The sequence below is a fragment of the Pleurodeles waltl genome, chromosome 2_2 (genome assembly GCF_031143425.1).
Source record: "Pleurodeles waltl isolate 20211129_DDA chromosome 2_2, aPleWal1.hap1.20221129, whole genome shotgun sequence".
Classification (NCBI taxonomy): domain Eukaryota; kingdom Metazoa; phylum Chordata; class Amphibia; order Caudata; family Salamandridae; genus Pleurodeles; species Pleurodeles waltl.
Window position 1 is genome coordinate 473505387 of NC_090439.1, and position 19100 is coordinate 473524486.

At 48.2% G+C, this 19100-nt stretch overlaps 1 protein-coding gene across 3 annotated transcripts in view; it reads right to left on the reverse strand.

Moving 5' to 3' along the window:
• The window catches only part of SMCHD1 (structural maintenance of chromosomes flexible hinge domain containing 1), a 2128336-nt gene that overhangs the window by 345755 nt on the left and 1763481 nt on the right, over positions 1–19100 (reverse strand). For 2 of the 3 annotated variants that reach the window (XM_069219969.1, XM_069219968.1), the window contains one exon: positions 18472–18603. The exons of the other annotated variant lie outside the window; for it this stretch is intronic. In XM_069219969.1, the coding sequence (XP_069076070.1) occupies positions 18472–18603 (132 nt within the window). The remainder of the gene's footprint in view (positions 1–18471; positions 18604–19100) is intronic. 3 annotated transcript variants of the gene reach the window in all.

Genomic DNA, 19100 nt, shown 5'->3' on the forward strand with positions numbered 1-19100 from the left:
AAAGGCATACAGGAGGCCTGAACTCCACTTGCGACGAAAAGCGTCACATAGCAATAAGCGCCTTGGAAACTCCAACACACAATATTGCTGACATTGAGCGTTCTCTTTGGAGGCGAACAGATATAACCAAGGTTCTCACCACTGCTAAAAGAGTCCTTGCGCTACCTACGAATGGAGACACCATTCGTGATCCGTTAGGCATCACCAGCTGAGTTTGTCCGCTCTGGCGTTCAGACAACCTGCCAGGTGTTGAACCACCAGGGTTATGCCCTGGTGTTACAGCCATGTCCAGAGACGTAGAGCCTCTTGACAAAGGAACCACAACTCCACACTGCCCTGCTTGTTACAGTACCACACTGCGGTAGTGTTGTCCGTGAACACTTGCACTATCTTCTCTTTCACAACAGCAAGAAATGCCTTTAATTCTAGTCGGATTGCCAGATCTCCAGCAAGTTCATATGAAGCCCAGATTCCGCCGGAGCCCATAGACCCCTGATATCCGCCTCTGCCAGATGGCTGCCCCATCCCAGGAGTGACGCACCTGTCACTATCATGAGATCTGGTTGAGGAAAGGAGAGGAGTCTGTCTTTGACCCAATCGCAGTTCACTAACCATCACTGCAGGTCTTTTGCTGTTCCCTCCGAGATCTGAACCATGTCGGTAAGATTTCCCTGATGCTGTGCCCATTGGAAATTCAGGTCCCACTGCAGAGCCCTCATATGCCATCTGGCATGTTTGACTAATAGGATGCAGGAAGCCATCAGTCCTAATAGCCTCAGAGTCTGTCTCACCGAAATCCAGGACAGAGGCCGAAACATCAGAATTATAACCTTAATATCCTGGACTCGCTTTTGGGAGGATAGGCCCGTAACTACACTGTGCCCAGAACAGCTCCAATGAAAGGGAGCGTCTGAGAGGGAGTCAGGTGTGACTTCGGCACATTTATAGTGAACCCCAGCGAATGCAGGAGGTCCGCTGTAATCCTAAGGTGGGTGACGAGAGCCTGGGGCATTGAAGCCTTCAACAGCCAGTCGTCCAGTTAGGGAAAGACTGAAATCCCTAACCTGTGCAGATCACTTTGGTGAACACCCAAGTGTCACTGGTAAGACTGAAGGGGAGCACAGTAAACTGGAACTGCTAGTGGCCCACCTTGAACTGCAATTAACACCTGTGGGCGTGCAGGATTGGGATGTGAAAATCCTTCAAGTCAAACGCTACCATCCAGGCTCGTTGGTCTAGGGCAGAAAAAACCTGAGCAAGAGTAATCATCATGAATTAGTCCTTTTTGAGGAAGAGATTGACGTCCCTTGAATCCGAGATAGTGCAAAGACCCTTGTTTTTATTCGGATTCAGAAAGTAGTGGGAAAAACAACCACTGCCTACTGACTTCTTTCTATGGCTCCCTTGGCCAAGAGAGCTGTAACTTTCTCGTAGAGTAAGAGCAAATGATCCTCCATCAGCCGTTCTTTTATCAGAGAGATAGAGAAGGGGAGGGAATAGCCCTTCTGTATGATCTGCAAGACCCATTTGTCTGATGTTATGGACCGCCAGTGAGGGAGATGAAATTGAATCCTCCCTCCAACTGGGTGGACATGTGTAAGGAAATGCCTCCTTGGCATGGTTACCCCCTGACTTTTTGCCTTTGCTGATGCCAAGTTATGATTTGAGAGTGTGCCGAGGCCTGCTAATCAGGCCCCAGCACCAGTGTTCTTTCCCTAACCTGTACTTTTGTTTCCACAATTGGCACACCCTGGCATCCAGGTAAGTCCCTTGTAACTGGTACCTCTGGTACCAAGGGCCCTGATGCCAGGGAAGGTCTCTAAGGAATGCAGCATGTCTTATGCCACCTTGGGGACCCCTCAGTCAGCAGACACACTGCTTGCCAGCTTGTGTGTGCTAGTGGGGATAAAAAGACTAAGTCGACATGGCACTCCCCCCAGGGTGCCATGCCAACCTCACACTGCCTATAGGTATAGGTCAGTCACCCCTCTAGCAGGCCTTACAGCCCTAAGGCAGGGTGCACTATACCATAGGTGAGGGCGTAAGTGCATGAGCACTATGCCCCTACAGTGTCTAAGCAAAACCTTAGACATTGTAAGTGCAGGGTAGCCATAAGAGTATATGGTCTGGGAGTCTGTCATACACGAACTCCACAGCACCATAATGGCTACACTGAAAACTGGGAAACGTGGCATCAAACTTCCCAGCACAATAAATGCACACTGATGCCAGTGTACATTTTATTGTGAAATACACCCCAGAGGGCATCTTAGAGATGCCCCCTGAAACCATACCCGACTTCCAGTGTGGGCTGTCTAGTTTTAGCAGCCTGCCACACACCAGACATGTTGCTGGCTACATGGGGAGAGTGCCTTTGTCACTCTGTGGCTAGTAACAAAGCCTGTACTGGGTGGAGGTGCTTCTCACCTCCCCCTGCAGGAACTGTAACACCTGGCGGTGAGCCTCAAAGGCTCACCCCCTTTGTTACAGCACCGCAGGGCACTCCAGCTAGTGGAGTTGCCCGCCCCCTCCGGCCACGGCCCCACTTTTGGCGGCAAGGCCGGAGGAGATAATGAGAAAAACAAGGAGGAGTCACTGGCCAGTCAGGACAGCCCCTAAGGTGTCCTGAGCTGAGGTGACTCTGACTTTTAGAAATCCTCCATCTTACAGATGGAGGATTCCCCCAATAGGATTAAGGATGTGCCCCCTCCCCTCAGGGAGGAGGCACAAAGAGGGTGTAGCCACCCTCAGGGCTAGTAGCCATTGGCTACTAACCCCCAGAGCTAAACACACCCCTAAATCGAGTATTTAGGGGCTCCCAGAACACAGTAAGATAGATTCCTGCAACCTAAGACGAAGAAGGACCGCTGACCTGAAAACCCTGCAGAGAAGACAGAGACACCAACTGCTTTGGCCCCAGCTTTACCGGCCTGTATCCCGACTTCAAGAAAAACTGCAACAGCAACGCGTTCCACAGGGTCCAGCGACCTCTGAAGCCTCAGAGGACTACCCTGCATCTAAAAGGACCAAGAACTCCAGAGGACAGCGGCTCTGCTCCAAAGAAGAAACATCTTTGCAACAAAGAAACAACTTTGAAAGAACACACGTTTCCCGCCGGAAGCGTGAGACTTTGCACTCTGCACCCGACGCCCCCGGCTCGACTTGTGGAGAAACAACACTACAGGGAGGACTCCCCGGCGACTGCGAGCCCGTGAGTAGCCAGAGTTGACCCCACTGAGCCCCACAGTGACGCCTGCACAGGGAATCCAGAGGCTCCCCCTGACTGCCTGCTTCTAAGAACCCGACGCCTGGTAAGGACACTGCACCCGCAGCCCCCAGGACCAGAAGGATCCCACCTCCAGTGCAGGAGCGATCCCCAGGTGGCCCTCTCCCTTGCCCATGTGGTGGCTACCCCGCGGAGCCCCCCCCTTGCCTGCCTGCATCGCTGAAGAGACCCCTGGGTCTCCCATTGGACTACATTCCAAACTCGACGCCTGTTTGCACACTGCACCCGGCCGCCCCCGTGCCGCTGAGGGTGTACTTTTTGTGCTGACTTGTGTCCCCCCGGTGCCCTACAAAACCCCCTGGTCTGCCCTCCGAAGACGCGGGTACTTACCTGCTGGCAGACTGGAACCGGGGCACACCCTTCTCCATTGAAGCCTATGTGTTTTGGGCACCACTTTGACCTCTGCACCCGACCGGCCCTGAGCTGCTGGTGTGGTAACTTTGGGGTTGCCCTGAACCCCCAACGGTGGGCTACCTTGGACCCAACTTTGAACCCTGTAGGTGGTTTACTTACCTGCAAATCTAACAAACACTTACCTCCCCCAGGAACTGTTGAAAATTGCACTGTCTAGTTTTAAAATAGCTATATGCCATTTGTGTGAAAACTGTATATGTTCTTTTGTTAATTCAAAGTTCCTAAAGTTCCTAAGTGACATACCTTTCATTTAAAGTATTGTTTGTAAATCTTGAACCTGTGGTTCTTAAAATAACCTAAGAAAAGATATTTTTCTATATAAAAACCTATTGGCCTGGAATTGTCTTTGAGTGTGTGTTCCCCATTTATTGCCTGTGTGTGTACAACAAATGCTTAATACTACCCTCTGATAAGCCCACTGCTCGACCACACTACCACAAAATAGAGCATTAGAATGATCTCTTTTTGCCACTATCTTACCTCTAAGGGGAACCCTTGGACTCTGTGCATACTATTCCTTACTTTGAAATAGTGCATACAGAGCCAACTTCCTACATATATCGTGCAACAAACATAATGTAAAAATATGATACAATAGCCTTGAAATGAAAAAGGTATTTCTTTAACCCTCCGAGCCCCCACAGCAACGCCTGCAGAGGGAATCCAGAGGCTCCCCCTGACCGCGACTGCCTGCTTCTAAGAACTCAACGCCTGGTAAGGACACTGCACCCGCAGCCCCCAGGACCTGAAGGATCCGACCTCCAGTGCAGAAGCGACCCCCAGGTGGCCCTCTCCTTTGCCTAGGTGGTGGCTACCCCAAGGAGCCCCCCCCCCTTGCCTGCCTGCTTCGCTGAAGAGACCCCTGGGTCTCCCATTCAACTACATTGCAAACCCGATGCCTGTTTGCACTCTGCACCCGGCCGCCCCCGTGCCGCTGAGGGTGTACTTTTTGTGCTGACTTGTGTCCCCCCGGTGCCCTACAAAACCCCCCTGGTCTGCCCTCCGAAGACGCGGGTACTTACCTGCTGGCAGACTGGAACCGGGGCACACCCTTCTCCATTGAAGCCTATGTGTTTTGGGCACCACTTTGACCTCTGCACCCGACCGGCCCTGAGCTGCTGGTGTGGTAACTTTGGGGTTGCCCTGAACTCCCAACGGTGGGCTACCTTGGACCCAACTTTGAACCCTGTAGGTGGTTTACTTACCTGCAAAACTACCAAACACTTACCTCCCCCAGGAACTGTTGAAAATTGCACTGTGTCCAGTTTTAAATTAGCTTATTGCCATTTGTGTGAAAACTGTATATGCTATTTTGCTAATTCAAAGTTCCTAAAGTTCCTACGTGAAATACCTTTCATTTAAAGTATTGTTTGTAAATCTTGAACCTGTGGTTCTTAAAATAAACTAAGAAAATATATTTTTCTATATAAAAACCTATTGGCCTGGAGTTAAGTCTTTGAGTGTGTGTTCCTCATTTATTGCGCCTGTGTGTGTACAACAAATGCTTAACACTACCCTCTGATAAGCCTACTGCTCAACCACACTACCACAAAATAGAGCATTAGAATTATCTCTTTTTGCCACTATCTTACCTATAAGGGGAACCCTTGGACTCTGTGCATGCTATTTCTTACTTTGAAATAGTACATACAGAGCCAACTTCCTACAACCGTGCAGAGAGTTCAGTGGATCTACAACTGGTTGACAGACACAAATGCAGATGACACTAACGCTCTCTTCTGTGTAGTGTGGACAAGCAGCTAAGCCTAGCAGAGGATAGTGCTAAGCATTTGTTGTACTCACAAAGGCAATAAACTAGACACACTCAAAGGATAAATCGAAACCAATTTAGAAAAATAACACTTTTTTTTACATATATTTCAAAACAAAGAACTTCGCAAAAGAATAAGTTTTGATTTCGCTTTTAAAAGTTACAGATAAGTAAAGAGTTCAAACGTGTGCGCCTTTATGGACAATGGAATCCTAAGGAAATAAAAGTAAAAAATGCCTAAAGGTAAGTATAGTTGGGTTTGGGTGCACCTTCTTGGTTTAAAGAAGTAGGATCCTAACGTCCAAAGTGCAACCAGCAGTTCATAGGGAGCTCCTCAAATTCCACAGGGAGCTGCTGTGGTTGTAGGTGGAAGCGCTACGAAGAAAGGGGGCACCTAAAAACAGGCTGCACAGGGGGACTTGGGGACAAGTCTGAGAGCTCCCAAATTGGGGCTTAGGTCGCCTGGGGCCTCAGGGGCAGGGGACACAGCCAGTTCGTCGAAAGCTGGGATGGTCAGCTTGGTTGCAGAGTGGATAGGGCAACTGGACTCTGTGCAAAAGGGCTCCTCATGGTCAGGGTCAACCAGCTGGCATGGGGAAAATCAAGGCAGCTGGGCCACTCACAAGGTTGGTTTCAGTGTTACTGACGTCCCTCGACGGCTGCTCGGTCATGGTGCCATGAGAATCCCGACTGGACTCTCACTGCTGATATGTGATGCCACGGGATTGGTGCTGCATGGCTCCGGTAAGTCCTGTTGTCATCACACTTGGTGGGGGGACAGTCCTCCAGAGCACGAGTGTCGCAAGTTGGCTCTGTATATATTATCTCAAAGTAAGAGATAGTGTGCACAGAGTCCAAGGTTTCCCCTTAGAGGTTGATAGTGACAAAATTAGATAATACTAATGCTCTATTTTGTGACAGTGTGGTCGAGCAGTAGGCTTATCAGAGGGTAGTGTTTAGCGTTTGTTGTACACACAGAGGGCAATAAATGAGAACACACTCGTGAGTAACCTGAGACGACCCCCTGCACCCCAACAGTGACGCCTGCAGAGAGGATCCATAGGCTCCCCCTGACCGCAACTGCCTGGAACAAAGAACCCGGCGTCTGGACCCAGCACTCCACCCGCAGCCCCCAGGCCGAAAGGAACCAACCTCAGTGCAGGAGTGACCTTCAGGCGGCCCTTTGCCTAGCCCACTTGGGGGCTGGCCCGAGAAGCCCCCCTGTGCCCTGCCTGCACCGCCTAAGTGACCCCGGGCGATAATGTCTAGCACAGATGAGATGGTGCTGGAACTCAACCTCACCCCTTACGTGCATCTAAGGATGTCAGAGTTAAGGACTCTCTGTAAGCTAAAAAAGATAAAAACTGGGTCCAACCCTACCAAAGTAAAGCTCCAGGAGCTTTTGGCAGAGTTCAAAAGGGGCCACCCCTCTGAGGAGAATTCTTCAGATGGGGAAGTTAGTGAACAGGAGGATGAATTCCCCCTCCTGTCCTACATAGGAATGTAGGAGGCTGGCCTCGCTAATAGTGGGTACCTGAAGATACTTACACCTTGTGCCAGGTCCAGTTATCCCTTATTAGTAGATTAGTAGCAGAGCAGCTTAGGCTGAACTAGGAGACATGCAAAGCTTCTACTATACCACTTATATCATATAGGTACTATATTACAAGAAACACAATACTCAGGGTTACTAAAAATAAAGGTACTTTATTTTAGTGACAATGTGCCAAAAATATCTCAGAGGATATACTCCCTTAGGAGGTAAGTAAAATACACAAAATATACACACAAACCAAAATCCCGTAAGTAAAACAGTCAGAAAGTAGTGCAAACACTGTAGAATACAATAGGATGCAACAGGCCTAGGGGCAACACAACCCATATACTAAGAAAGGGAATGTGAACCACGAATGGACCCCAAGGCTAGTGTAGTGTGTAGAGGGTCGCTGGGAGTGTAAGAAAACACTAAGGGTGTCCAAGATACCCCACCCAAGACCCTGAAAAGTAGGAGTAAAGTGCTACTACTTCCCCAGAAACACACTAAACTTGTGATAGAGGATTCTGCAAAGACCCCAAAGCATGCACCACCAGGAAACAGTCGAGAAAGCTGGCAGGATTAGGCACTACAATGTCGCTGTTAGTCTTCTTGCTACTTTGTTGCAGTTTTGCAGGCGTCCTGGAGCAGTCAGCGGTCGATCCTTGGCAGAAGTCGAAGAGGGAGATGCAGAGGAACTCTGGAGAATTCTTGCAAGACGTTATCTGAGGAAAAGCCCACTGGAGAGATCCTAAAAAGCCCTCAGAAGAGGATTGGCCAGCTAGTCAGGTAAGCACCTATCAGGAGGGGTCTCTGACGTCACCTGCTGGCACTGGTCACTCAGAGGCCTCAAGTGTGCCCTCACACCTCTGGATTCAAGATGGCAGACGTCTAAGACACACTGGAGGAGCACTGGGCACCACCCTTGGGGTGGTGATTGACAGGGGAGTGGTCACTCCCCTTTCCTTTGCCCATTTTCGCCCCAGAACAGGGACTGGGGGGGTTCCCTCAACCGGTGTAGACTGGCTTATGCAAGGAGGGCACCAACTGTGCCCTTCAAAGCATTTCCAGAGGCTGGGGGAGGCTACTCCTCCTCAGCCCTTAACACCTATTTCCAAAGGGAGAGGGTGTAACGCCCTCTCTCAGAGGAAATCCTTTGTTCTGCCTTCCTGGGACTGGGCTGCCCAGACCCCAGGAGGGCAGAACCCTGTCTGTGGGGTGGCAGCAGCGGTAGCACCAGTTTGGCAGTACCCAGGGTCCAAAGTGGAGCCCCAAGGAAGCATGAGATTGGCACACCAATATCAGATTTGGCATGGGGGGGCAATTCCATGATCTTAGACATGTCACATGGCCATATTTGGCGTTTCCATTGTGAAGCTACATATAGGTATTGACCTATATGTAGTGCAGGCGTGTAATGGTGTCCCCGCACTCACAAAGTCCGGGGAAATTTCCCTGAACTATGTGGGGGCACCTTTGCTAGTGCAAGGGTGCCCTCACACTTAGTAACTTTGCACCTAACCTTCACTAAGTGAGGGTTAGACATATAGGTGACTTATAAGTTACTTAAGTGCAGTGTAAAATGGCTGTGAAATAACGTGTGAGTTATTTCGTTCAGGCTGCAGTGGCAGTCCTGTGTAAGATTTGTCTGAGCTCCCTATGGGTGGCAAAAGAAATGCTGCAGCCCATAGGGATCTCTTGGAACCACTAGGTACCATATACTAGGGAATTATAGGGGTGTTCAAGTGTGCCAATTAGAATTGGTAAAAATGGTCACTAGCCTATAGTGACAATTTTAAAGGCAGATAGAGCATAAGCACTGAGGTTCTGATTAGCAGAGCCTCAGTGACACACTTAGGCACTACACTGGTATACACATACATGCCACAAACTATGAGCACTGGGGTCCTGGCTAGCAGGGTCCCAGTGAGACAGTAAGAACACACTGACATTCACTCACACCAAGGCTAAAAGTGGGGGTAACAATGCTAGAAAGAGGCTACCTTCTCATAAAGGAGGACAGGGTTCCTGGAACCCTAACTCCACAAATCATAGTCAGAGAGACTGATTCTTCCACAGGGGAGAGCAGCACCTCTGAAAGCATTGAGGGCAGCCTCAATGAAGATGACCTCCTGTTAGCCAGGATGGTCAAAAGATTGCTTTGGAGAAGCAGCTTCTACCCATAGAAAGGGAAAGAAAAGAGATGGGTTTACCTCCCATCAATGGTGGCAGCAACTTAAATAGGGTCAGAGAAAACATTGACACCCTAAAAATCCCCAAAGGGATTGTAACAAAATAAGACTATGGTGATGACGTTACCAAGTGGTTCACAGCTTTTGAGAGGGCTTGTGCAACCAGAAAAGTAAACAGATCTCACTGGGGAGCTCTCCTTTGGGAAATGTTCACTGGAAAGCGCAGGGATAGACTTCTCACTCTCTGGTAAAGATCCAGAATCTTGTGACATCATGAAGGCTACCCTGATTGAGGGCTTTGGACTCTCAACTGAGGAGTACAGGATTAGGTTCAGGGGGGCTCATAAATCCTCGAGCCAGACCTGGGTTGATTTTGTAGACTACTCAGTGAAAACACTGGATGGTTGCGTAACTAGAAATGAAGTGCATGACTATAATGGGCTTTATAATTTGTTCATGAAGGAACACATTTTAACCTCTTAGCTGCTGGGCCTTTCCCCCCCTCAGTGCTGAGCCCTGTTTGGCTATTTCGGGTAGTTCGCGCTTAGGCCTTCATAACGTTTTGTCCACATAAGCTATCCACGACAAATTTGCGTCCTTTTTTTCCAACATGCTAGGGATTCTAATGGTACCCAGAGTTTGTGGTTTCCCCTGGAGGAGACCAAGAAATTAGCCAAAATACAGTAAAAATTATGTTTTTTTCAAAAAAATTGGAAAAAAGGGCTGCCGAAGAAGGCTTGTGGTTTTTTCCCTGAAAATTGCATCAACAAAGGGTTTCTGGTGCTAAAATCAACATCTTCCCACCTTTCAGGAACGGGCAGACTTGAATCAGAAAACCACTTTTTTCAACACAATTTTGACATTTTACTGGGACATACCCCATTTTTACTATTTTTGGTGCTTTCAGCCTCCTTCCAGTTAGTGACAGGAATGGGTGTGAAACCAATGCTGGATCCCGGAAAGCTAAACATTTCTGAAAAGTAGACAAAAGGAACAAGTTACTTACCTTCGGTAATGAGTTATCTGGTAGAGACTCTATCTAGCTGCAGATTCCTTACCTTAGAATTCACTGGCGTCAGCTTCGAATCCGGAGTTTTTTCTGAGCAGTACCCTGCGCGCACGCCGTCGGGCAGCGTAGTTCAGATCTGCGTGCGTCGACCAGCTTTGCGTGCGTCGTCAGCGTCGTTGGAGCCTTCTATGACGTCACGGTTGTTTATATAGATGTCGTCTCGGCACGCGTACGTCAGCTCTATTCCACAACTTTCCACGCCAGAAGCGCAGTGTCATGGAAGAACCAACTATCATATATATCACCTCTTTAACTGTTTGGAGTAAAAAATTATTTCATGCCGTTAAGAAAGGCAAAAAGATGCCAAGATCAAAAATATACATATGTACACATAAGTACATATATACAAATATATACATATCTACATGAGAAAAAGTTACCCAGAGCGGGGAGGCTTGGGCGGGTGTAAGGAATCTGCAGCTAGATGGAGTCTCTACCAGATACCTCGTTACCGAAGGTAAGTAACTTGTTCATCTGATAGAGACTTCTAGCTGCAGCTTTCTTACCTTAGAATAGATACCCAAGCTATAACCCATGGCGGTGGGTCTCCAGGAGATTTTTTACACAAGAAAGTCTTGCAAAACAGACTGGGCAAAATGCCCCTCTCTCCTTACCTGGCTATCCAGGCAGTAGTGTTTTGGGAACGTGTGCAAAGCAGCCCACGTTGCAGCCTGACAAATGTCCAGCACCGGAACGGCACGTGCTAACGCAGTGGTAGCAGCTTTTCCCCTAGTGGAATGAGCTCTCAAGCCCTCAGGAAGCTGCTTCTTCGCCAAAGCGTAGCATATTTTTATACAGAGAACGACTGCAGGAAGTTGGCTCTGTATGTACTATTTCAAAGTAAGAAATAGCATGCACAGAGTCCAAGGGTTCCCCTTAGCGGTAAGATAGTGGCAAAAATAGATAATTCTAATGCTCTATTTTGTGGTAGTGTGGTCGAGCAGTAGGCTTATCAGAGGGTAGTGTTAAGCATTTGTTGTACACACACAGGCAATAAATGGGGAACACACACTCAAAGACAATTCCAGGCCAATAGGTTTTTATAGAGAAAAATATATTTTCTTAGTTTATTTTAAGAACCACAGGTTCAAGATTTACAAACAATACTTTAAATGAAAGGTATTTCACTTAGGAACTTTGAATTAGCAAAATAGCATAAACAGTTTTTACACAAATGGCAATAAGCTATTTTAAAACTGGACACAGTGCAATTTTCGACATTTCCTGGGGGAGGTAAGTGTTTGTTAGTTTTGCAGGTAAGTAAACCACCTACAGGGTTCAAAGTTGGGTCCAAGGTAGCCCACCGTTGGGGGTTCAGGACAACCCCAAAGTTACCACACCAGCAGCTCAGGGCCGGTCAGGTGCAGAGGTCAAAGTGGTGCCCAAAACGCATAGGCTTCAATGGAGAAGGGGGTGCCCCGGTTCCAGTCTGCCAGCAGGTAAGTACCCGCGTCTTCGGAGGGCAGACCAGGGGGGTTTTGTAGGGCACCGGGGGGGACACAAGTCAGCACAAAAAGTACACCCTCAGCGGCACGGGGGCGGCCGGGTGCAGTGTGCAAACAGGCGTCGAGTTTGGAATGTAGTCCAATGGGAGACCCAGGGGTCTCTTCAGCGATGCAGGCAGGCAAGGGGGGGGGCTCCTCGGGGTAGCCACCACATGGGCAAGGGAGAGGGCCACCTGGGGATCGCTCCTGCACTGGAGGTGGGATCCTTCTGGTCCTGGGGGCTGCGGGTGCAGTGTCCTTACCAGGCGTCGGGTTCTTAGAAGCAGGCAGTCAGGGGGAGCCTCTGGATTCCCTCTGCAGGCGTCGCTGTGGGGCTCAGTGGGGTCAACTCTGGCTACTCACGGGCTCGCAGTCGCCGGGGAGTCCTCCCTGTAGTGTTGTTTCTCCACAAGTCGAGCCGGGGGCGTCGGGTGCAGAGTGCAAAGTCTCACGCTTCCGGCGGGAAACGTGTGTTCTTTCAAAGTTGTTTCTTTGTTGCAAAGATGTTTCTTCTTTGGAGCAGAGCCGCTGTCCTCGGGAGTTCTTGGTCCTTTTAGATGCAGGGTAGTCCTCTGAGGCTTCAGAGGTCGCTGGACCCTGTTGAACGCATTGCTGTTGCAGTTTTTCTCGAAGTGGGGAGACAGGCCGGTAGAGCTGGGGCCAAATACAGTTGGTGTCTCCGTCTCCTCTTCAGGGTTTTCAGCTCAGCAGTCCTTCTTCATCTTAGGTTGCAGGAATCTAGTTACCTAGGTTCTGGGAGCCCCTAAATACTCGATTTAGGGGTGTGTTTAGGTCTGGGGGGTTAGTAGCCAATGGCTACTAGCCCTGAGGGTGGCTACAACCTCTTTGTGCCTCCTCCCTGAGGGGAGGGGGGCACATCCCTAATCCTATTGGGGGAATCCTCCATCTACAAGATGGAGGATTTCTAAAAGTCAGAGTCACCTCAGCTCAGGACACCTTAGGGGCTGTCCTGACTGGCCAGTGACTCCTCCTTGTTTTTCTCATTATCTCCTCCGGCCTTGCCGCCAAAAGTGGGGCCGTGGCCAGAGGGGGCGGGCAACTCCACTAGTTGGAGTGCCCTGGGGTGCTATAACAAAGGGGGTGAGCCTTTGAGGCTCACCGTCAGGTGTTACAGTGCCTACAGGGGGAGGTGAGAAGCACCTCCACCCAGTACAGGCTTTATTACTAGCCACAGAGAGACAAAGGCACTCTCCCCATGTGGCCAGCAACATGTCTGGTGTGTGGCAGGATGCTAAAACTAGTCAGCCCACACTGGTAGTCGGGTATGGTTGCAGGGGGCATCTCTAAGATGCCCTCTGGCATCAGTGTGCATTTATTGTGCTGAGAAGTTTGATACCAAACTTCCCAGTTTTCAGTGTAGCCATTATGGTGCTGTGGAGTTCGTGCATGACAGACTCCCAGACCATATACTCTTATAGCTACCCTGCACTTACAATGTCTAAGGTTTTGCTTAGACACTGTAGGGGCATAGTGCTCATGCACTTATGCCCTCACCTATGGTATAGTGCACCCTACCTTAGGGCTGTAAGGCCTACTAGAGGGGTGACTTATCTATGTCATAGGCAGTGCGAGGTTGGCATGGCACCCTGAGGGGAGTGCCATGTCGACTTAGTCATTTTATCCCCACCAGCACACACAAGCTGGCAAGCAGTGTGTCTGGGCTGAGTGAGGGGTCCCCAGGGTGGCATAAGACATGCTGCAGCCCTTAGAGACCTTCCCTGGCATCAGGGCCCTTGGTACCAGGGGTACCAGTTACAAGGGACTTACCTGAATGCCAGGGTGTGCCAATTGTGGGAACAAAGGTACAGGTTAGGGAAAGAACACTGGTGCTGGGGCCTGGTTAGCAGGCCTCAGCACACTTTCAAATCATAACTTGGCATCAGCAAAGGCAAAAAGTCAGGGGGTAACCATGCCAAGGAGGCATTTACTTACATTCAGTATCTATTCTAAGGTAAGGAATCTACGTCTAGAAGTCTCCAGAAGAACAACAAGTTACTTATGTAGGAAGCTGGCCTGGTGTGTGGTGAGTACCTATGGTATTATCACACTATACCTGGTCCAGGTATCCCTTATTAGTGAGGTGTAGTCAGTGTCTAGGAAGCCAGGCTCTCTAGAGGTAGCTGTGGATGAGCAGTCAAGGTTTATCTAGGAGACATGCAAAGCTCATGCAATACCACTTATAATCACACAGCACTTACACAAATGAAAAAACCACACAGTGTTACAAAAATAAAGGTACTTTATTTTAGTGACACAAATACTAAAATACTATATAGGCAATACTCTACTAGCAGGTGAGTAAACACACTTTTACCTACACCTTAGTTGTCAGGAATGAGCATAGAAAGCAATAAAAAACAGTGCATTGACAATAGTGATCCTAGGGGGAGCCCAAGCCACAAACTAAAAAAATGGAATGTGAATGATGGACCCCCACTGAGGTAAGTGAGTATCTGTAGAGGGGAGCTAGAAGAGCTAGGGACCCCAAAAGGTAAGTACCAAGGTACCACCGAGTGACCAGGAGAGAAGAGGTAAGTACCTGGTTTTTCCCCAAACCCACAGAGAAACTGTGAAAAGACTGTGCAAGACCTAAGCAAGACTGCAAGAATCAGAAGATGGATCCAGACAGAAGAGGACCTGCAAATGAAAGGGACTAAGACCAGTTCCAGTTGCAGTCTCCTGTTGGGGCAGGAGCCACTAGCCACCCTTCTGGAGATGCAGGACCTGGTAGACGGTGAAGACCAGGAGTCGGCTATGCAGCATAGGAGCAGAGGAAGAGTTCCAGAAGTGATACAGTTGATGTCCCATGTCGGAAGAAGAGTTGAAGTCTGTCAGTGGTGTGGAAAAAAAAAAAACGCCTTGGCAAATGCAAGAGTCGCAGAAGAGAGGTTGCAGAGCTGCTGGGGACTGGAAGGCACAGGGGGATTCAACCCAAAGTGGGGAGTCCCAGGCAACCTCCAATAGTCAAGAGAGCAAGAAGTTGTGGATGCAGCCCCCACAGGCAACTCACAGGCAGAAGGCACAGGAGTGGCAGTGAGGCCCACTCAGCACACCTGTAAAGAAGCTGGAGCAGCAGGCAGGAGACCACACATTGCAGGGAAGCGTGCTAGAGGCCGGGGCTACACGGGGCTTGAAAATCCCTTGGAAGAAGAGCCAACATGCCTTGGTAGCTACAACAGTTGCAGGCCACAGTGCTACTGTCCTGCAAGGAGAGGCAAAGACCCACCACCTCCGAAGTTGGAAAGCTGGTAGAGGGGCCAAAGGGGACCACTCAAGACCACCAACTGTGTTGCAGGATCCACACAGAGTTGCAGGAGATGTACCCGTTTCACGCAGACTGCAATGTCTGGCCTGCAGAACCCTTGGCCTGGGCTCCCTGTGGGTGGCAGAATAACTGCTGCAGCCCACAGGGATCCACTGGAACCCCAATGCCCTGGGTACCTAGGAAGCATATACTGGGGACTTACATGGGGAGACCAAAAAGCCAATTGTGGGAAGAAAAAGACACAGTTACCAAGTTAGGAGGGAGCGAGCATAACCACTGGGGTCCTTGTTAGCAGGAACCCAGTGGAAACAGTCAAACACACTGACAACAGGCAGAAAATAGGGGTAACCATGCCAAGAACGAGGGCACTTTCCTACACTCCTTCACTCCAAGGTAGATTCCTTCTTGGTGCAGACTGAAGACTTTCTGTCCTCAGACAGTGCACAGCCGGGGAAATGTTGCAGTTGCTGGAAGGAGCCAGAGAAACAATGTTGCATAGTGAAGTTGTCACTGGAGCTGCAGATTGTAGGTTCCTGTTAAGTCCTGTTGCGGTTCCAGTGGCCAGAAGTCGAAGTAAACATTGCATAGGAGTCCAGCTGCAATCAATCACTTTGAATCTGAAGACCCCACCCAAGAGGGAAACCCTACATAGCCCTAAAAGGGGGATTAGTCACCTAGCAGGGTGACTTCCTATCAGGAAGGGGCTGTGACATCACCTGCCTGACCTGGCCACTCATATGCTCCCAGAGGCCTCTACTCTCCTTGGATTCAAGATGGCAGAATCAAGTGGCCACCTGGAGGAGCTCTGGGCACTACCCCTAGGGTGGTGATGGACAGGGGAGTGGTAACTTTCCATTGTACAGTTTAGCCCCAGAGCAGGGACCCAGGGTCCCTGGACTGGTGCAAACCGGTTTATTTAAGGAAGGCATTAAATGTGCCCTTGAAAGCATACCTGTGGCTTGGGAAGGCTACCCCTCCCAAGCCATGTAACACCTATTTCCAAAGGTACAGGGTGTTGGCCCCCTCTCCCAAATAAAATCCTTTGTTCTGCCTTCCTGGGCTTGAGCATCTCAAGTAGCATGAGGGCAGAAACCTGTCTGTAGGATGGCTTTATTATGGGCTGCCCCGGAACACCCTGCAAACTGGTAGGAGAACAGCTGGGGTCCTCTAAGGAGCCCCCCCCGAGTGCATGGAATCATACAACCAATACAGGCAACAGTACTGGAGTATGATCCCGACATGTCTGATACCAAACATGTCTAGGTTCGGAGTTACCACTATGTAGCTGGACATAGATAGAGACCTATGTCCCGTAAACGGGTAAAATGGCTTCCCCGCACTCACAAAGTCCAGAAAACGGAGGTGGAGCTCGTGGGGGCACCTATGCTCATGCAGAGGTGTCCTCACACACAGGTACTTGCACTCTGCTCTCTGGGCTAGGAGGGCCCACCATAGGGGTGACTTATAGTGGCCTGGTGCAGTGCCCTGTAGTGAAAGGGGGCTTGCACTTTTTCATGCAGGCTGCATTGGCAGGCCTGCAGACACATTTTGCATGGGCTCCCATGGGTGTCATAATACATGCAGCGGCCCATGGGGAACCCCTGGTGCCCCAATGCCCTGGGTACCTAGGTACTATATATTAGGGACTTACATGGGGGCACCAGTATGCCAATCGCGGGGTGTGTAAAGTCAGTAACAATCAAATTTAGGGGGAGAGAGCACAGTCACTGGGGTCTTAGTTAACAGGATCCCAGTGAACACAGTCAAACACACTTTGACAGCAGGCAAAAGTAGGGGGTAACCATACCAGAAAAATTGTACTTTCCTACAACTTACATTTGGTAACATCTTATCTGGCAGAGACTCTGTCTAGCTGGAAATACCTTACCGCTCCTCCTATCTTCCCCACTGTGCAAACTGAACTTTTCCACCTAAAAAAAGGTTCCTGTAGATCCTTAGAATCTGCACACTGGTCACCAACCTTCTGCTATGGCTCTGTGCTCCTGCCTCAGAAAACGTAAGGAACTTAAGTCAGCACACTAGGGTGGAGCGTAGACAGGCACTACACATGTCACATCCAGCATTTAGGATACCAACATAGAGTTGTTAGACGCCACGTACCAGCGTGCAGGGGTACTGCTCAAGATTTCCCAGATCCATTCTGATGCCTGGGTAATATTGCAAGGTAAGGAATCTGCAGCAAGATGGAGTCTCTGCCACATAAGAAGTTACTAAAGATCATTAACTTGTTTGTTTCTCCTTGAACAACATTACATTTAGATAAACTGGTGGATGAAATATCTGACAGATATAAAAATGAGCCTAGATGCACTCCTTCAGGTCAATGGATGAGAAATGAGATAGCTATCTTCTGTGTTGAAAAACTGAATACTTGTACATGGGAAAGTATGGTGAGTTTTTCATTAACTGCATGCTCTGAAACTCTGTTAGTTGGACATTATGTTAGAGTCAGGTGGTCATTTGTTTTGGTCTGGCACCAGAAAAGACCTTTTGATTTTACTAAATGGTAAGCATAATGTATACTTAAATAAATGTAAGGGGTTTCAGTCAGCCAACTTTATCAACTCATTTAGCATTCCCATTTTTCTTCCACTTAATACTGCAAAAAACATGCAAAACAAAGCCCACTTTAACAATAGCTTACTTCACTATAACAGCATTTTGTCCTTTCACAAAGAGCACATGCACATACAAAGTAATTCCCTTCAGCGCCAGGGGCTACTATGTCAATTTTTTTTATTTTATTTTTTAGAATGATGAGGGCAGGTAGCATCTCTAACAAAGTTTTGCAAATACCATGACAAACCAAGTATGAAAATAAGCCACAGGGGTGGTAGATAATGCAAGACACATTGGCTTTCTCCCTACTTGTTCTTACATTTTTCTAGTCCATCAAACACAATTCAAACATTATTCTTTATTACATTTTACTTGCTGCAATATTTATTTACTTAACTTTTTATCATTCATTTAATTTTGATGTACTTATTTAGTGTTTAACTCCATTCCTTCAGATTTAACAACCATTGTATTACTTAATAGCATATTGCACTGTCATTGTATTCTTCTCCCTGAATTACCATTAAAATGGAAAAAACGTGTTGTTTTCCAATAGTTTCTAGTATGTTTCCTCACAGGCTGCTGAATTTTGTATTTGCAATGTATATTTGAGGCTTCAGCTAACCAAAAGGGGGATCAAAACAATCCAAATGGAAACTGGTGTCCCCCCTCCTGGCCTTCCCAGGTGAGCAAAAAACATGGAGTGCTACTGAAAATGCAAACTTTATTTTTGACTAGTTTGACATAGTAGTCTGTTTTGCAAAATGTGTCCACAGAAGTGTCTCTTTTCAACACTGTGGTTGTTGACTTTCACTAACTAAAGCAATGGTATAATGCTTAGGAAAAGATAGTTACCACAATCTTGAGGCATAAACTCTTCACCAAGGTGCGACTGGCAACAGCCTTCACGTTTGAAACGGCTGGTGTAGCTGGTCTCATGTCTGGGATCAATTTGACTGGTTCATTAGGCTCTATTAGGAATGTAATCTACAAAAAAATATTACTTAGTAAATAAATCCTTCCTTCAGGCCATCTCATATATTCTTGAAAAGTTCTGCACCATCAGTCAGAGGATTTATGTTATTGTGATAAAAGCAGTCTCAACATATATGCATAACATTTTTCACTATGTATTTATCTAGTACATTTTAGCAAAATAAAAAAAAGTTTCACAGACCCCCCCCCCTCCCTTCTTCCAAAAAACAAAATCAGCATCCATCAGTACAAATGTTTTCCTCGCATACAAATATATAGGTGGTGAAGGAAGCTGGCTCTTGATATAGTGGACCAAAATGAGGTACACAGCAAAGAGTCAAAGAAATCCCCAGAGGTATCACAGAGGCACAAAAGATAACCCAAATGCTCTCTTTTTGGGTAGTGTGGATGAGCAGTTAGGCATGTGAGAGGGTAGTGCTAAGCATATAAGACACTCATACAGTGAGACACACACTCAAAGAAATCCAACACCAATTTATAAGAAAACA